This window comes from Phoenix dactylifera, chromosome 2, assembly GCF_051530095.1.
Source record: "Phoenix dactylifera cultivar Ajwa chromosome 2, Ajwa_hap1_PhDact_Kaust_v1.1, whole genome shotgun sequence".
In the NCBI taxonomy this organism is placed as follows: domain Eukaryota; kingdom Viridiplantae; phylum Streptophyta; class Magnoliopsida; order Arecales; family Arecaceae; genus Phoenix; species Phoenix dactylifera.
In genome coordinates, this window is record NC_143191.1 from 38315926 (window position 1) to 38334630 (window position 18705).

The following is an 18705-nucleotide window of genomic DNA, read 5'->3' on the forward strand; positions in this document are numbered from 1 at the left end:
GAGCGAGTGCACAAATGAGTTGGCCTAGACAAATTATCACCGTGCTAACGCAGCTATATTTTCTCAAAAAATGAGGGAAAAAAGAAAAAACTTGAAATCTTATTTTTTTATTTTTTTAAAAAAATAAAAATATTATACATAACATATTCAAATACAGTTAAAAAAGTCAAAAAGTAAAATATTACGGAAAGCACTGGACAACTCCGTCTCTTCCATCCAGAAATGATTTCTGAAGTGGTTGGCAATAAAAGGCGCCACACAATTTGCAGCTTCATTGGTCTTTCTATACATATTTCGTCGAAAGCACGTTCCACCATAAATCATGGCCTGAGTAAGTGAATATTTTTGGGGCATGGATGGTGATCGCCCATCTTGAAATCTTTTTCATGCGGCTGATGGGGGTTCGGGGCGGTGTCCTACTATCCCGTCTCCGATCACGAAACCCCAGGTCACGATTCCCGGTCTCCTCGCGGTTACTTCACCCACTCCCGGTGACGGGACTCCTTTTGCATCTCGAGACCTCATGACTCCCTCGGCGACCTCGGTCCTCCTGGTAAACGCCGTCGCATCTGGCCTCAGGGCTCAAGCGCCGGAGGAGAGGGAGAAAGGCCCCTCGAAAGGGAGAAGCCATGATCTTTGTCGACGGCCTCCCCTACCCCGCCCCCGGGTCCCAATCTCGGGGACAGGTACAGTATTCCATCTTCCATCCCTCTCCTCTCCTATCCATCGCTCCATGGAAGAGAGAGTTCTTCTCCCTCGTTTTTTTTTTGGGAACTTGGCATCTCTCTCACGCTCTCTTCTACAGGGGAGAGAACTATTGGCCTCCTTGCTGGATCACCCGGCTTTGATCTCCGCCTCGAATCGCCTTAAAGCGACGCCGGAGAGGAAGGTCTCCGTCTCCGATCAGTCGCCTCCCGTCAAGCACGTCTACGTGTTCCAGAGGGAGTACGCGACTGTCGATCCCGCCGCCGTCGAGGTATTCTGTTGGTTCTTGCTCACTCGCTCGTTAGTTTACCTCCTGATGTATCAAAGTCGGAATCTTGGACCACTTCTCCTAGTATCACCTATCAAAAAATGTTTTATTTACTGGTTTCAAGTTGGGTTGCGGTCCATTGCCTCCTTAATTGCAAGGGTGCGTTGCTGAGTCTCTCGCGAGTACTTCCTGTGTTATGAAAGTTGGTATCTTGTACATGTTCTCTCTCTGCGGCTTGTCAGAGTGTTTGATTTCTATGGTTTTGGGCTCGGTTTCGGCTTGCTTGGTTAACTGGGTCGCACGTCGATTTAAGTTTTTTGGATTGAAGTATGCCTAACGAATCTTACTGAATTGCTTCAGTTTCACTTGTGATAGTATTGATATTAGCATTTTGTATAGCTTATTTTTCTGAATCAACTCTTAGATTGTTCTTTTTGGTTTGGCGTTTGTCCTAAGCGAAGCACTTGATTGACACGGATACTTGTGATTCTGAGGTTTCTTTATGGAAGCCAATTTATATTGATCTAATTTCATTGCTTTTTTCATTATCTCACTGTAAAATGGTATAAATGGCTTTTTGCGATTATTCATGAGTGCAATTTCTGTGGTTCTGACAATCTTCGAGTCTTTTCTACTTTGACAGTTGGTCGGCATGGATGAGGCCACTACATGCGTGGGCCTTGTGATTCGCAACCGGAATAATGGAATGTAAGAATGGGTGTCCTCCTTCACATTACATAGTATGTATGACGATTGTTGATTCTGATGTTGTTGGGTTTTTGTATATTATGCGCAGGACCTCCATTAGCCATATGGACTTTCCAAAGGTTGTCGATAAAGGCCTCATCCAAATGTTATCATTAGTTGCTGATCATGAAGCTATCTTGGATGTTTGTTTCTTTCCTTTTTCTTGTTTGGCCATCTATGTTGCTGTTTTTATATGTACTTGAGAAGTTTTACTATTACTACAGCTGAACAACTCGATGGGCATTTGAATTACAGGTTCACCTGATCGGTGCCTTCAATGACGCGTCAAATGAAGTTTGACTCCAGTTCACCTGACTATCTCATTTTTTTTACAAATTGTTTTAAGAGGATGATCTTCTAAAATCAGAAAATTGTAACTTTTCATGGCAGCATGACAATGATATTCCTGGATCAGAAGGACTTCGGGAACAGGACGGTTACTCGATGTGCTTATGTTCCAAAATAATTGATGCTTTGCATAATAGTCATGAAAACTTTCATCTCCAGACTCTGTGTGTTCTTGAGCATAACACCAAACGTGATTCAAATGGAAATGCTTGCCCAATTATCAGTGGCATTGTGGTGAGTTCATGCCCATCTCTGCACATCAACTAATATAAACTTTGACATAACTTCTGGGAGGTTCTGTTCTTTTAGAATTTTATGAATCAGAAACTCTAAACATGTCGATTTTGCATTGCTTTGCTACCCTAGCATCTTTAGGATATAATGCCAGAACAGGTGAGTCGTGACCCTCATTTGCAGCCTAGATTAATCTGATAAGCTATCCATACCCACCTAATTCATACCCCTAAGAACTAAATCAGCTCTACAAGACCTATCCTAAATTTTGTGTATCAAATTTTGGTGTCAATTGAAAGTTCAGATTCCTTCTGCTGTCGTGCACTATATGTCACATGGATATGACTCTAGATTCTCCTCCACAAAACATTTTCACTGAACAAGCACCTTCTTTGTTCTTTTTTCATTTCTTTTTTTCTTTTTTGGAAAAAGGAATTGACGTTCGAACGCAATCACTACTGATTATTTTAGGTAAACACTTTGTCTGGGTCAATCATGCCTGCCAGCTTCGCTAGAAGTTCAAGATGCCCGGACGAAATTGTCAGGAGGATTCGAGTGACTGTATCTTCCGAAGATTCTAGTTGGAAAGGAAGGTTACTGAAGACATATGATACCTTTGATGATAAATTTCACATTGCCCCTTGCTATTGGTATATGATTTCCTTCCTTGGTTTTTATTTTGAGAAAGGGACGAAGAATCCCATTCAAGTTCTGATATTTCCTTATGCAATCATCTTGTTTTATTGGTAATTGTTACAATTGCATAACATTTATGTATTTGTTGCAAAATAAGATCCATATAAGTAAATAATGAGTGACCACCTTTGACTTCAACACCTAACAGTAATGCCATGTGCAATATAAAACATGATAGTAAAGATCTCTCAATATTTGAGTCATTTCAAGAGGTCATTTTGATTGTTTGTTATTACTTGATAGTTTCTGCCAAATCTCTGGCTTGTTTCAAGCTAGTTTTAATTTTTGAGGAATGAAGCCTTTTATTGCATAAATGAGTGCTATAAGGTCTTCACAGTGATATCATGTTTTAATAGATGCCATAAATCGAAGTTCATTCATGGTCCAGTTGAAGTTGTTTGTGATGCATAACAACAAATAAATTATGTCTATATATTTTCTGAGGAATTGAAGGATCACAATAAGGATAATTGTCTTTAATCAAAAAATAAAAAAATTGTGCCATACGTAATTCTGAACCTTTTGGTTCATCCGTCATTACAATATTTTACCTCTCTTCATTCAAAAATATGATATTTTATCTCTCTGCTGATGTAGGTTGTCGGACTGGGGCCAAATTGCTTTTTCACTGCAGCAACTTTCTGATTCTGAAATCCTCTTGAGATGCTCTACCTCACCTTCTGCAGAGAGTCCTGATTTTGTTGAGAATGAAAGAAGGTTTGTGCTTGAACATTAGTTGGGATCCAAATTAGCAACTTGCAGTAATGATGCTCCACATCTCCATCTTTGACAACTTAGATATATTAGCTTAGACCAGTGACGTACCCTTAAAAAGATTATTTCGTCACAAAAAAGTGATTATGTTTGTTTTTATCGTGCACTCATGGTGATTGCTGTATTTTAGTGAGTCTATGGACTATATAAACTGTTAATGTGTTCCTTGCAATGTCAGCATCTCATATGCACATGTCAAAAACATATGAATATTTAAAAAATGAAAATTTTCTGGTTGATTTTTTTTTTATCATCGTCCCTTTTAAAGAAATTGAGAAGGATGGTAATGTTAATTTATGATACACTTGGAAGGAAAATACAAACTAAACTAACTGCAGCTTGACACCCATATGAAATCGGTTGCATGTTACTCTTCATCAATCTCCTCCATCCAATTGATTTACTCATATTGATGTGGTGTTGCACAAGAAGGACACTATACTATCTGTTTACTGGTTGTTTTGAAAGAGCCCCAATTATCTATTTTGTAGTCTTCTATATGGGATTCCATTGCAGATTTAGAAAAGAAAACAAGGAAAAAAAGGCTATCTGAAAAATTTAAAAGGTGCCTAGGAAGCATGTAACTAATTTTGTATTCTGTGAATTGCAAAAGATCGCATTTTTTGTTTGAGATTCACTTTCTTAAGAAAAATACATGGTATATGTTTAAGAGTATAACTAAAGTCAAACAAAGTTTAGTCTTCAAATTTGACCATAAACATGGAAAATACCTGATTAAGGAGGGTGTCAGGAGCAATAAAAGCATGCTCCAGAAAAGGAGAGAGATTTTGAAAAGGTTACAATGCCAAGGTAGAATATTAAGCCAATAGAATCACAAATAACAGCAGCATTTGCAGTGTGATGTATTGCTAGGTTTACACTCCCAAGTTTAAGGAACCATGCTGGCAAAACAGTTGGCTTTCTAATAACACTCTTTGAAACCCTGTTTTAGTAACTCCTTTAACATTGTCCTGAATGTTTCCTTTAGTTCTTCTATTTGTCACACTGCTTTAGCATCACTTGATCTTTGTAGAAAATAAATGAAATAGCAAGCTGGTCTGTATATTCCTATATATCTGACATGTTTGGGTACCAGCATTACCCAGATAAGATTTGGGTAAGTTTGTATTTTGACACATTGAGGTACAGGCAAATGCATATACAGCATATAATGTATATAACACAAACATATACCACTGAAGATCATAATAAAACCGTTTCATAGTCTCTCCTGTAGAGATCATTAGGATTTTGCCTTGTATGATAGTTAACATTGCACCACTTTATAACTGAAAAGGATGAATGGTCGGCAATGTTTTCCCATCTAGAATATACTTGGACCTGAACAATCACCAATAATAAATTGATTTGACAACCTGAATCAGCCCTCCCCCCACGGTCAGCCACATCCACTCACCCACCCAACCATGCCTTCCTGCCCACCCCCGCGCACCCATGCATGCATGAATGCCAAAAAAGGAAAAAGAAGAGAGAGAGAGAGAGAGAGAGAGAGAGAGAGAGGGACACGTTTAAGATTTGCTCTTTATGTTCAAGTGTATAATTAAGGACAGATGTTTAGAGACTCATGTTATCTGCCTATTTTAGTTATTTTGGTCTTCTTTTTTCTATATCCTTTTTAAAATTAGCGAGGAGACATAGTTCCAGCTTTAGTGTCTTTTTCTGCTGTTGCATAAGCTGACAGTCCTATCCATTTGAATGCAGTATATGGAGCTACTTGATCCAGTATCCAGATTGGAGACAAACATTTGTAGGAGGGAAACCACGGGTATTCAAGAGGACCAGCAATGGAGGATGGCAAAGGTGTGAGTAACACATCTTGTTTACTAAAAGGATTTTTTTGAGCCCTTTGTCCCAATGATTGCCAAAAGAATATTTGTTCCGTCAATCTAACAGTTTCACATCAAAAACTTGCTCAAGAGTGGCATTTTAATTAGTCAATCGATGCCATCTATCACTTCTTTAATAACATTAACATTCTCTCCTTAAGTAGATCTATTGCCAAGATTATGATTTGAATATTAAAATCTGGTTGCCTGAAGCAGGAATTGAAGCCTGAGGGAAGCTTTACCTATTAGTGCTGGAAAAATAATGTTCATAGGACAAGTAGGATGAGCTAATATTCGTTGCTGCAATGGTAACGAGAAACTTAAGCGGTTTAACAAAGAAAGGTATTCTGGGAATGTTTAGAAGACAAATTCAACTGGTCTTCATACTGGGTTTGGCAACCATTGGCATTTGCAGAACTAAAAGAACAAATACAGGTGCAAATTTCAGATCCAGGGGCTCTGGAGACAAGTCCATAATTGTTAATCGGTCATTTCTAGATTACTGGAGTTTTAAGATATTGTTGCACATGCCATGTTATAATACTAGTCACTTTCAGTCCTATGATCTGATTAACTATGAGCATTTTAGAAACCATATTGTTGCATTGGTGGTTCGCCAAGGCTTCTCAGTTTCCTTACAGGGGTATACACTGTAGCATCATGGCTGATGGAGGACGAGAAAGGACTATCAACAATTAACCCCTCTATGCGTGAATCACGCACTGCATCAACACAGCCTTTTGTTAGCCTATAAAAATTATTTAATCCAGAGAAGCTGAGAATCCTTCTTACTCTTTCGTATGCTGCTTTGATATCTATTGGACGTTGACGTTCATACGGTTCCACTCTGCTGCCCCCAAAGCATGAAAATGGAGAACGTATTCCAACCCAAAAGATGAACACTAACATATAAAATAAGAAAATATGTGAGACAAGACGAATGAGAGGCATCCTGATTTATGATTTTCCTCTTTTTTTTCCTCTTCTGTGTACAAACATCTCAAGAATCTGCTTGAAATTTTACGCTCGTTGTAACCAGAAAAACTTCTTAACCACAAAATCCTGAACCGAGCTCGAAGAACTACCACCATTCAGGATCCAAAGAAGTGAGCTCAAAAATCTACCACCCTTCCAAAACCAAAGAACTGAGCCTCATGAGATCAGCAGCCGTAAATAGATCCTATGTTTATCAGATGTTAAAATGGTTGCTTCTTAAAGGATCCGAAATGTTCATAGGAAAGCAAGGAAGCAACTCTATCATTTATTGTATTCAAAAAACCAAAATTCAGCAAGAAAACAAATAGAAAACATCCAGCAGCATTGAGAAAAAAACATAGAGAATATACAGAACCATACCCTGCCTATAAAACAAATAGGGAACAAGTACAACGGCATTGTTGCATCTGCGTGAGGTCTCTAAAACATCCAAAACATACACACCGTCCATCATTAAAGTAGCACAGGAAGCTCAGATAACAGCAAAATAATCCAAGAAAATTCCTTCAGGAGGGCCAAGCATGGGGACCCAGAAGACTTTGACCTTTCTGCAACCAACGAGGATGAGATACAGCTCATCCAGAGAAACGCAAGAGTACAATAGGGACCATATAGCCAACTAGAGAGCAGGGCTCTCAACATACAAAACGATAAATATCCAAACCAATAAAAACGTCAAACACCGCCGAACCGTCACTTTATAATGGCAAAGAATACCAGAATTAAAAAGATCCACGGTCCAAGCACTTTTGACTTATGGAACTTAACATCTTAGCACATCCACACTAAACGAAAGACTTTAAAATCTCTGAAATAGTCGTTCCACATAAATTTCATCCATTACAAAAGCCTCGAAATCCAGTTCCCACGAAGAAAAAGAAAAGTGAACCTATCAGGAAACAGTTGGCACAGAAGCATCTCATGCAGCAGCTTTGCGCAGCTCACTTGCCCCATGAGCAAAGTGGCACCGCTCCCCAAAAGTGCAAGAACCCTTCGCAAAGTTCTCGCACAACTTGGTCTTGTAGTTGTTACCAGAGCCACCAATTGCCACCACAGCTGGGTTCTTCACCGGCAGAGAGGTGGTAGAGCTAATATTGACGATCAATTCTCTAACCATGGCACTAGCATTTTTGATCTGGTCAAAAGTACCCTCCAGTTCAATGTTCCTCAAGTTGGGGTCCGTCTCGTGATCTCGAATGGCCAGCCTGACCCCTGTGATTCGGCAAATCTGCTTGGTATTCACACCACCCTTCCCAATGATGGCACCTGCAAGAGATGCATCAACGCTGATCTTGGCAGTGGCTGAGGCACCAAAGCTTGCAGCAGCTGGCAGACCAACAGGCGGAGGTGGTTCAAGGCGGCTTGCAAGTCTTCCCCCAGTTGGAGGTGCAATAGGACCATCCTGGGATGGTACAATGGGCTTGCCAAGTTCCCTTTCCCCATGGGCAAAGTGGCATTTCTCCCCAAATTTGCATCCCTCTGCAGTGTTGTATTTGTTGCATAGCCGGGTCTTGACAGCAGGTCCAGGAGGGCCATCAGAAAAGGCGGGAGGCACCATGGGGTTTCTTGCCGGAGGAGGGACAGCAGGGTTGCCTAGATTGGTCATCTGTGCAACTGCCTGGATACCACCAGGAACATAGTGCAGGAAATGACAACCCTCACCAAAAGGGCAACCAGAAGTGCTGCATCATAAAAAGTTGCTCAAATATCAGTGTTAAGCCTGTGGAGATGGATATGACCAAGAAAAAAATGATGTGATGATCTAATATGGTATCCATCAACAGAGCCATACATCAAAGCATGCTCATACTATGCCTGATACAAGAAACAATGTCACCCCCCCCCCCCCCTAGGAGGGAGCTTGGATTCACACTAGCATGAGAAACAAAAGAGAAAATAAAGCACACTTACAAACACAAAATCATCCATGAATAGGGCAAAACTATATTTTTGAAAGAAATGAAGACAACCCTCAATGATTCAGTAAAAGATTTGCATAGTGCATTGCTGTTTATAATGCAAGTGCAGGGAAAAAAAAACATCAAATAACAAAAATTCATAAAAAACATCATTACATGATAGTTTAGCACAGAAAATAATTTAAAAAAAAGAGGGGGCACAAAACGCTCAAAACCGTTACTGGCACAGCCTAAAATGAAAGGACCCCATATCTAAGTCTTCCATAACACATCATTGCCCAATATAATACTCAATTAAAATAAGAGAAATACATACACTTATGCCTGCTGCCATGATCACGTCAACTAGCCCTAAGATAATCAGATGGATAATCATAATCGATTGGGTCTAAACAGTACATCTAAGTATCAATACTTCCAGATCATAACACTTTCACAAAGACCAGAAAGATGGAACTGAACTGAAATACACTACAGAGTCCCCAAAACAGGTTATCCTCTCACACTCAACAATGCAAGTTAATGCACACCTTGTTTGCGCTATGCAGCACATTGAACACACTATTTCTAATACAAGAAGTAATAGTCCTCGACACCTCAGGTCCAAGGCAAAGCACTAAACAATGAAAATTTTATAACACAAATTTTCCATGACTCATTATAGAGAAATTTAACTTCCATTATGAAATCAAATATTAGGGAAGGGAGTTCACAAGATTAAACATCACTAAAGCACTTTGTAAGATATCCCATAACTTCAATCTTTCAGATATCCCATGACATCAGCCATTTCATCACAATGATTTTCTAAATTGACAGCGATGCTTTTGTTCCACCAAGATTCTAAGCACATCATTTACGCAACTGTTTATTACTTAAGTCCCATGACACAATCAGAACTCATATTTCTATTTGCCAAATACGACCTTCTATTCATGGATTAGCTAACAAATAAAATCAATATCATCACCTGAATTTCTGAAAGAAGATGATTTTTTCTTTCAAATTAAGTACCGATGCTCATCAGATTAAGCATTCGTGCAGAAGCACCTGCAAATGTGTTTGCATAGCAAACCAACAAAGGAGCAACGTAGAGCAAGAACGGCAGAACCGTCCGAAACCACCCAATTCGAAGCGTACCGAGCTATAGCAGTGGACCGGGATAGTTCCAACCTTCAAATCGAAAAACCGACAAAGGAGGGGGAAGGGAGAAGGAAAGAGAAAAACCGAGAGAAAACAGTGAGCAAGGACCACCGAAAAGGACCGAGGGAGGGGAGAGAGGGCTTCGAAAGCCCTCTCTCCTTCGTGCGTCGAAATAGGGGCGGTGCCCCTATTTCAAACCCCCTCCCCCTTTTTCTTTTTTTTTTAGTGAAATAGGCAGCCAATGATGACTTCACTTATTATGTTCTTTTTTAAAAAAATCTTTTAAATGAAGTCGGCAATTGAGGCTTCACTTAAAAAAATTCAAAAAAAAAAAAAAGATAAATGAAGTTGGTAGTGGCTGCCGATTTCACTAAAAAAATAAAAAAAGGCCGACAAAAAGGGGCTTTCGCCACTGTTCCAACGCATGGAGAAGATAGGGCTTCGAAAGCCCTCTACCTCCCTTCCCTCAGCTCTTGTTCACCGCCCCCCCTCCCTTTTCTTCCCCCCGCTCTCTCTCCCTCTGCCTCCCCCCCCCCCCCTCTCTCTCTCTCTCTCTCTACCGCCCTCCCCACCCTCTCCCTCCCTTACTCTCCCACTCCCTCTCCCTCCCTCCCTCTTCCTGTCTCCTTCCTCTCCCCCTCCCTTGCCGGTTTTCTGTTAGTTCACACCAGAATGGCACAACACGGGGGCATACCGTACCATATCGCCAGCCTACCAACATGTGTCGATTCCAGTACTGCAGACCTTGACGTAGAACATTTGGCCACAAACAAGAACCTGAGTGAATTTTTCCTATAATGCTCTTTTTGATAAAAACACCAAGGGTGAAAGAATTACATGTATAGATAAAGACAATTTCATTACTTAGAACATACATTGTATCTTATTGTCAGAATTACTATTCCTTTTCGAAGGCATGGTAGTATAAATTCTACAGCGCATATATAAACAATTGAACCACACAACAAGTTGGTTGAACATACATAAGGCTCCTTATTTTGTTCAAGAGATTGTCCACTCCCAAACTTGCCCAATCTCTAAGTTTATTATCTGTCTCTATATGCTCAATCCAACAAAATGCTAATTCATACTAGTTGGCAGATAACATTCCTTTAGAAAGCGAAAAGAATGCCATAACTGCTAGGATGAGCCAAAAGACAACATTCAATACTCAAAACATAGTCATTTACCACAAAGATCAACTAGTAGTAGCTAAATGCAGAAAGTATAAATCTACCAGACCAATCACAGCATGCTAGTTCTGTATCATCTAAGCATGTGGACCAGATTCAGTCAGATTAAATTATAACGTTCGACTCCCCAACCTTCCCAGTCCTTCAATTTCCCTTCCCAACCTTTAAGTTCATTATCTTTGCTCTCATTTGGCTACATCATTAAAATGTTGTTCATACTAGTGGGCTGATTCCATTACTTAGCAAAGAACATTACATATGCATAGAACATGAGTATAAGCTATAAATCAGAATTCCACTGCTCAGATGTTTAGAAATTTTGGTAATCAAGACATGGCTATTTACCAAAGAACAATTTAGAGATAGTCCACATGCAATAAATACAGACATCCCAAACCAATCTCAGCATGCTAGTTGTTTAATACGTCAGTTGCACATATTGTAGCAGCCTTGAACAGCATGAACACCAAGAGAGTCAGAAACGAGGATGAAAGCAAAAAGATTACATGGAAGTAAGGGGGGAAAAGAACAATTTATGATCATACAAAGTAAACAGATGTCTTCCACCACATTGTGCAAACCATTGAGAAAAGCCAGTATTCTACAGGCCAAAACAAGAATACTTTTATATATATTTAATACAGGAAGTCTTTGGGTGCCGCTCTGACGAGACCAAACCCAGCCTAACTGCAAGACAAGTCTAAAGGTGGGACCTGAATCCAAGCCCATAAATCCACACTTCCCATCAACAACCAAGCACGGAAGAAACAACATTGCATCATATTTCAACAACACTTGACCATTTTTAGTTGGATCAAATTCGTCATATTAACAAACCATGTGATCATATCCCACCACTTTTATGGAAAACACTTCTACTTAAATTTTACCACATTTTTTGAAGGCATCACCCATTTTACTCTGATAGTAGAAAAGGACCCTTTCCATTGAAACAAGCTCGTGAAATCCTCAGCATCAAACAATTCTAGGGCTCTACATTGTCATAAATTCTACCAACATGTCCCACAGGAACCATGCCTCAATTTATCGTAACCCATACGTTTAACATATGAGCATTAAACCCAACTTTCATAATTCAACGCTAAAATTGTCAGAAAAAAATTCCTTTTTGCATGATCAACAGTTCAAGCCAATAGAATTTCCAGTTCTAGAACTCAATAGGTCCAAAATAAATTGCCCCTATTGCATTTCTATATTTCTACACTTTCAAACAAGCATAACTTTGGTTTACTTTTTTTTTCATTTTAGACAAGTTCCTTATCATAATATTTTTTTATGTCTAAACATAAAATATATCAATGTCAACTCAGTTCAGGAAAGACGTACAAAACAGCTCGATGTTCATGTTACGAAGCAATACTAATTTTCAACAAAGACAAGATATCATTTAACCCGAATATCAGTTATCTAGAAAAAGTCAACATGACTAGCAAAAACAGATAGGCAAATAGAGAATTATAGAGTATACATATGTATATTAGAAAAAAAACAACTATAACCAATATGAAAATTGGATGTGACAACAACGCTATAAATATAACCTATATTTAACATATTCATTTCATATCATAATTTCCATGAAGTTGCATATAGCTTGTGCAATTTTGATAGCCAAAAGCACTCTTGTAGCTTCCCAATTTACTCTGTTCAATGTTGTTAACTTGATTAGAGCACAAGAACCTGTATCACAATCTTAAACGCCTGATTCATTAGCATTAAAAATACTACTTTAGGGAAAACACTTTTTTCCAATTAGATATGAAATTGCAGAAAAAATAATGTTGCTATTATGATGTTGATTTTAGATAAGTTAGGATTAGAACCTGAAAAACTTGGTGCAAGGCTTCGATTTGCTTCCTAGACCATGTTGGAACGACTCCGTTTCTGTTACATGACATTAATTTTGTGTTCTCAGTTACAATCCTGTTAATTTACTAACCTTCATTGTTCAAGTACATATTAAGCATATTAAAACCATTTCAATAAAGTGAAGATTAACAAAACACCAGGAAATCTTTACAAAAAAGGGGGTGCAATTACAACCATCTTCCAAGAAAACTAGTGATCTCTAAAGTATGACCACAATTTAGAAGCAACACTTCATGAGGCCTCCAGCATCATCCTTAAGAACAAAAAACACAACTCAACCCATTCTGTTGCATATAATTTTCCAAAGAATACATAAGTTTATTTACAACATATTAAGAAGGCATCCCGAAAGCAGCGTGCTTTGTAGAAAATTGCACTGCACAGAAAGCCAATTAAACATCACAGGACACTATGAAAACCCTAGAGGTTTGAAAAATTCGATTTACCACTTATTAATTGACAAAAAAATAAAGATTGTTATTCTGAGTGGCTTCAAACCATTTCACAATTTCATCCAACTTTTTTTGTCAGGCCTCAGACAATTGTCGCCAGCAAGAAGGCGCAGTGGGTACAGCTAAAGCAGAAAAATTATTGGTAAATATATTATCTTCACCAAAAAAACGCTTTAAAACTCTCAAAGACGTTCTTCCATCAATAATCAATCATAAGGTCTCTTTGATGTAGTAAAGATCCCAAACCATAATTGTTACATAAAAGTTTTGTATTCTTGTTATGAAGTTAAAGGAAAGAAACAGAAAAAAAAAAGCAAAAACTCTAAAAGTCAATATAGTGTTCAACGAAAATAAATCACCATTATGTAACACATATAATCTTCTGTTGGACCAACATTATGATCTTGGTACTAGATCAAACTACTAAACTATAACGAGATTTTATACTCTCAGATACAATATAATGCAATCGATATCGGATCAAATACGACCAACAACCCTAGAATATTCGCTCTCTCGACAAGCTTGCCACGTGACCGTTCTAGCAAATCAAGAAACCCTAAAATCTTCCCGAGATAAAGCAACCAGATCACCACTAAGAACGAAGAAAAGAGATCTCTTCACGATCTTGCTCTCCTAGATCCAAAATCTTGAACCCCGGAAACTCCGACCGCCCAAACAGGCTATAGCTAGATCCATCACAGCTCCAAGAGATGCCTCAAGATCCAAGAAACGATCAATGGAGAAGAGAGGAACTATAAACCCTAGGTTCTACTTACCCCTCAGCCGCTTTGGTCCAGCGGCACCTCCATTTGAAACCTCCGGCCTCCCCCTCTTGCGAGCTGTTTCCATGGCAACCGAGTGATCTGGATCTCCTAAGCGCGCGCGGAAGAAAGCGGAGAGAGATCAGCAAAACCCCAGCGAGGAGATCGGGCCGAAGAGGCCTGGAGAAAAACCCTAGCTACCGTTTGCGGCAGAAGAAACTGCCGAGCCTCGGGGAAGGGCAAATACTGGGAGCAGAGATATTTATATGGAGACCGTCAAAGGGCCCGATTTAAATTGGGTTTATCGGGGGGCTTCAGGTCCGCGCGGCAAAAGATGAGGCAAAGCGACAAAGATCTCGCCGGGTTTTGAAAAGCACACGGGAGATTCGGAAATAACGGGAGTGCCCTCCATGCGCACAAGCCTTTCTAATCTAAGCGGTGACGAAAGCGTTCTCGGGTTTTCATTAAAAAAATAATAAAAAATAAAAAGGTTCACGGGTGGAGGCGGTGACAGGGACTTTGTAAAAGGGCGTACGTGAGTTCTTGTAGGCCACGAAATGGTTTAGGCCCATTGCTGGCCCAAATTGGCGACAAAATAAACATCAAACAGTCATTAGCGGTCCTAAGAGTAAATAAATACCTAGCAAAATATCTAAAACACCCTTCATAATTTGATGAGCATAAAAAATAATTTTTGAGCTCATATGAATAAAATTTAGGATAAATTACAATGACACCTCTCAACTTTTTGTAAATTACACTTACATCTCAAAAATTCTAAATTTTCCATCACAAAATACCAATAATATTCTTGTTAGCTAGACAAAATGAAGAGATGTTTTAGCGGGAACGGAAGGAGATCACGTGGCAATCATGTAGTCCATTCAGTTTCTTCTTCTTTTCCAATTTTGTTGAATCTGGGAGTTTCGACCTTCGTGTCGAATGCTTGGCGAGTTAACTAATCTCTCTAGATCGAAACGACCCAAGCAGAATATCGGCCCTCGAGCTAAAGGCTTAGTGAGCTAACCGACCTCTCTATATTGGGATGGCACAGGCTGACTTGTCACCTTCAAACCGAAGGTTTGAAAAGCTAACCAACCTCTTTAAGTCGGAACGGCCCAATCGGAGTTCCATCCCTCAAGTTGAAAGCCAGGCAAAGTTCTAACCTTCATGCCGAAGGTTTGATAGGCTAACCGACCTCTTTAGGTCGAAATGGCCCAAGCGGAGTTCTAGCCCTTGAGCTGAAGATTTGAGAAGTTAACCGACCTCTCTAGGTAGGAACGATTTAGGCAAAGTTTCCGCCTTGTGCCAAAGGCTTAGCGAGAACTCGGGTAAAGCAAAAAAAAAAAAAAAAAGGAGCAGAGAGAGAAAAGAGGAATCTGAAAATCATCGATGGCTTAGAGCATGAACTCTATCCAAAATTCGGGCAGAAGTTTCCGTCAACTCCTCCATCGGTGTGAGCACATTCATCGTACAAGTAGCCTAAGCTACCAACTGATCATCGAATAAAATCTTTACCTTGACATCACCTTTGCCAATGGCATGATCTAGCTCCCCAGAAACCAGAAGGGACTCAAGCGTTTGAGCCCTATCCGGCTTTCCTAAGCTTCTTACTTCTCCATCCATTTTCTAGCTTAGTAGAACCTAACCTATCTAGATAGAACCATGCTTCCAATTTTGCTTTCGCCTTCTCTGCAAGCAGATCCATTTTGTCTTGAGAAAATGGGAATCCCTCCCATGCTTCCTCCCCGCGCTCTTCCACAAGCTCGCCTATATTGGCATGCAGAGTCTCGAGTTCGAAGCAGCGAACAAGCCTCTCGCGGCTTTTATCCTCCGAAGGGATATATCAAGCCACGGCATGCTCGCAGAGCCTTCTTTGAAGGATGGATTCTTTATCATCCAAGGACACCATTGCAACTTCAAAGCTCTCTCCCCTTTCCTTCAGATTTCGATATATTTTTGCAAGCACCAGAGTGGACTCGTCGAATGGTTTGTAACCATGAACTGAGAAGTACGGGCATACTGTTTTTCCCTTCAAACTATGGCACAAAGACACCTATCGGTAAATTGATATAATTAAGAGAAACAAAATTTTTAAAAAAAAATACTGTGCACTAACGGGTTACTTAATAACTTGAATATGAAGATACTCCGTTTAGACACAGATGCAATAAACTGATATAAGAGGATGCATTGGATAACTATTTGAAGGCATTAAACAACAATTATTAAGGAGACGAAGATAATCTTATCTCCATTGTTCAAAATTAAATAGTCATGCGACCACAAAACCAACACGGTCTGAAGAGTTTGCTCCCTTTAGCAGCCTCTTGGTCCTCCTTCAGCTTGTTGATATTTTCAAGAGTGAAGGGATACCCCACAGAGCCATGATCAACCGCCTTCATTAAGAACCTTCCCGCTTGCATCAAGGAAGACAAGGGAGTGTATGCCCCGCACATTGAAAAGCTCAGCAAGGCGATCACAGGCCTTAAGAGTCAGAGAGAATGGACTGGCAAGCCATGGCGTCTTTGAGAAGTAGCCATTAAATGAATCCTCATCCTTGTCACCTGACACAAAGACAACCTCAAAATCCTTCCCCTCAGAAAAAAATGGAGGAAATGATAGAGTAGGCGGAGATAGAGGAGAAGGCTTAGTCGGGCTGAGAGGGTTGTGCATTGGATACCGTTGGAGGAGGAAAGGCGAGGAGTAGCTCTGGTACCTGGCTGGAGAAGGGAAAGAAAAGGTGGCAGGGACTACGGATTACTGGGTTGCCTGGCATTTTTTCCACCCATATTTTAAAACAAAAGGGTAAATTAGCAATTTTGCACCTGTCGTTAACTGCATTAGAGCTCTGGTGGACAGCCAAGGCCCATTGCGACCAATCCCTAATTTAGACATTATTTAACTAAAATAGCTAGTCAGAAATTATTATTTGAATTCTTTAATTCTGTATAAATATCTTTTCAGCGAATAACCGATGTGGAACTAAACATACGTCACAACAACAATACTATAAAGCGAGGGTACCCAAAAATACATAGCTAGATAGTTGAGTTAGAGAGCTCACGGAGCTGCCTGTATCCCAGCGCTGCAAATGTATCGATCCAGTGCCGACCGCCACTGATTCATAGGACTCTTTGGCAAGGTGCTGAGCAAGTTGAGAAGTTTGAGCTGGACTGCTCTGATTCCCTTGGAATACTCGGTCATTTCTGGCGTTCCGTATTGCCCAAGCAGTGTAGCAGATGATAGCTTTGTCATGTTGGTTTATATGATAGTCTGAAAGTCTGTCGATTATTTCATCCAAGGAATGGAAATCAGGAATTGCAGAGTTTAGTTTCTTAATTCAATCCAAGTCCGAACAGCGGCAGGGCGATTGAGTAAGCAATGTTATAAATATCACAATCTGAAGTGGTCTGATGAAGAACAACTTTGGCTTGTAAGATATCTTTGCAAGGCAGCTTACCCCAGGTCACTTCCCACAAAAAAAGTTGCACTCTAAGCGCCACAGCCAATCTCCAAAACCAATTGAAATCCTTGCTTACAGTGCTTACTTGCGAAGCCTTATTTGTTGGAGCCCCATCAAAGATGACAATACATGAGAAAGTCTAAGATCTCCTTCAAATTTGACATCGAATTCAAATTAGATATAAAATAATGTATGTATTTGTTATTTTCTACATCCACCTTGTAATACATATGGATGGGAGAAGGATAGAATATGGATCATTTCTATCTTGTTAGAATAAGTTCTTAGATTTTTTTGGTGTTAATTAACGATTCATCAATGCTATAAAATGATAAACACCAAATTATTTATCATTTCTTTTTTAATGTTATTAATAAAATTATATGTAGTTTTGTTCTTAAAAAAAGCTGCTTTATTGATTTTGTTTTAGTATTTTTCTATTATTTTTTCTAAAAAAATGTCTATTATTTTTGGTGGAAGTGAGCATATTTTGTCATACAGATGCATGCTCCACTACAACATTTTAAGAGCTTCTAAAATCTGTACTATTGTTTCTTAGCTAATCAATTTTAGTTGCCAACTTTTACAGGTGCATGCTGGTCTTATGGTAACTAATATTGAGCTTTATGTTTACACTTGCATGGCTATTTCTTTTTTGGTGATTGACCATATATCATTATCTAGGACTAATATGTAATTGAAAGACTTGTATGAAAACCTTTGTATTGTCAATATTATGTGGAATGGTTACGAACTCCCCTTGTGGAGGCATCAAACATATATCCACAATAATCACTGGACTATCTATTACGTTCACGCTATTTGTCTTCTAAGTTCGAGTTGTATATTTCGCATGAAAGAATGATTGATCTTCTTTTAACAAATCAGCTGGTGAATCACGCATTGCACAGTTCTCAAAGTACTCCAAACACAGTCATTCTCCGCCTGCACTGCTCTCGAAGTGGCCATTGCATAATCCAAATGGTAGATACGCGTGAAGGAAGGCAAATCCTTCTACACATGAAAGATACAACCTGAAACTTTGTATGATATGTTTTTAATATTTAAAGATGGAAAGTTCATTGGTGCACTTGAAGGTGTAAAATATTAGAAGAAATAGATTGCTTCATAATTGATAGAGTCTTTGTCTGGAGAGACCCAAAGCATGCAAAAATTATTATGTGCACTGTATGCACAACCACGCTGGTGCACATCATCAATCGCTGCAGTGTATTGCAGTAGGCCATCACTAAAATGAGCACA

At 39.4% G+C, this 18705-nt stretch overlaps 3 protein-coding genes across 4 annotated transcripts; 1 reads left to right on the plus strand and 2 right to left on the minus strand.

Annotated features, from left to right (window-relative positions):
* The first annotated feature begins 180 nt into the window (after positions 1 to 180).
* LOC103718424 (protein N-terminal asparagine amidohydrolase family protein) lies at positions 181 to 6233 on the plus strand. Of its 2 annotated transcripts, XM_008807247.6 has the most exons (10): positions 274 to 686; positions 806 to 976; positions 1617 to 1681; positions 1770 to 1863; positions 1976 to 2014; positions 2111 to 2302; positions 2774 to 2952; positions 3596 to 3715; positions 5495 to 5593; positions 5836 to 6233. In XM_008807247.6, the coding sequence occupies exons 1-10, from the start codon at positions 630 to 632 to the stop codon at positions 5840 to 5842; spliced, it is 1023 nt and encodes a 340-aa protein (XP_008805469.1). In that variant the 5' UTR covers positions 274 to 629; the 3' UTR covers positions 5843 to 6233. The 2 variants fall into 2 exon arrangements, with proteins under 2 accessions (XP_008805468.1, XP_008805469.1); XM_008807246.6 differs by lacking the exon at positions 5836 to 6233 and having other exon boundaries at positions 181 to 686; positions 5495 to 5782.
* A 1049-nt stretch (positions 6234 to 7282) lies between these two features.
* LOC103718425 (zinc finger CCCH domain-containing protein 31-like) lies at positions 7283 to 14217 on the minus strand. Its single transcript, XM_008807248.5, has 3 exons — positions 13992 to 14217; positions 12715 to 12775; positions 7283 to 8297 (listed from the first exon to the last, which is right to left on the minus strand). The coding sequence occupies exons 1-3, from the start codon at positions 14062 to 14064 to the stop codon at positions 7535 to 7537; spliced, it is 897 nt and encodes a 298-aa protein (XP_008805470.1). The 5' UTR covers positions 14065 to 14217; the 3' UTR covers positions 7283 to 7534.
* A 1605-nt stretch (positions 14218 to 15822) lies between these two features.
* LOC148714793 (putative nucleoredoxin 1-2) lies at positions 15823 to 16652 on the minus strand. Its single transcript, XM_088714678.1, has 2 exons — positions 16389 to 16652; positions 15823 to 16032 (listed from the first exon to the last, which is right to left on the minus strand). Exons 1-2 carry the CDS (start codon positions 16650 to 16652, stop codon positions 15823 to 15825), a joined length of 474 nt encoding a protein of 157 aa, XP_088570804.1.
* Positions 16653 to 18705: the final 2053 nt, after the last annotated feature.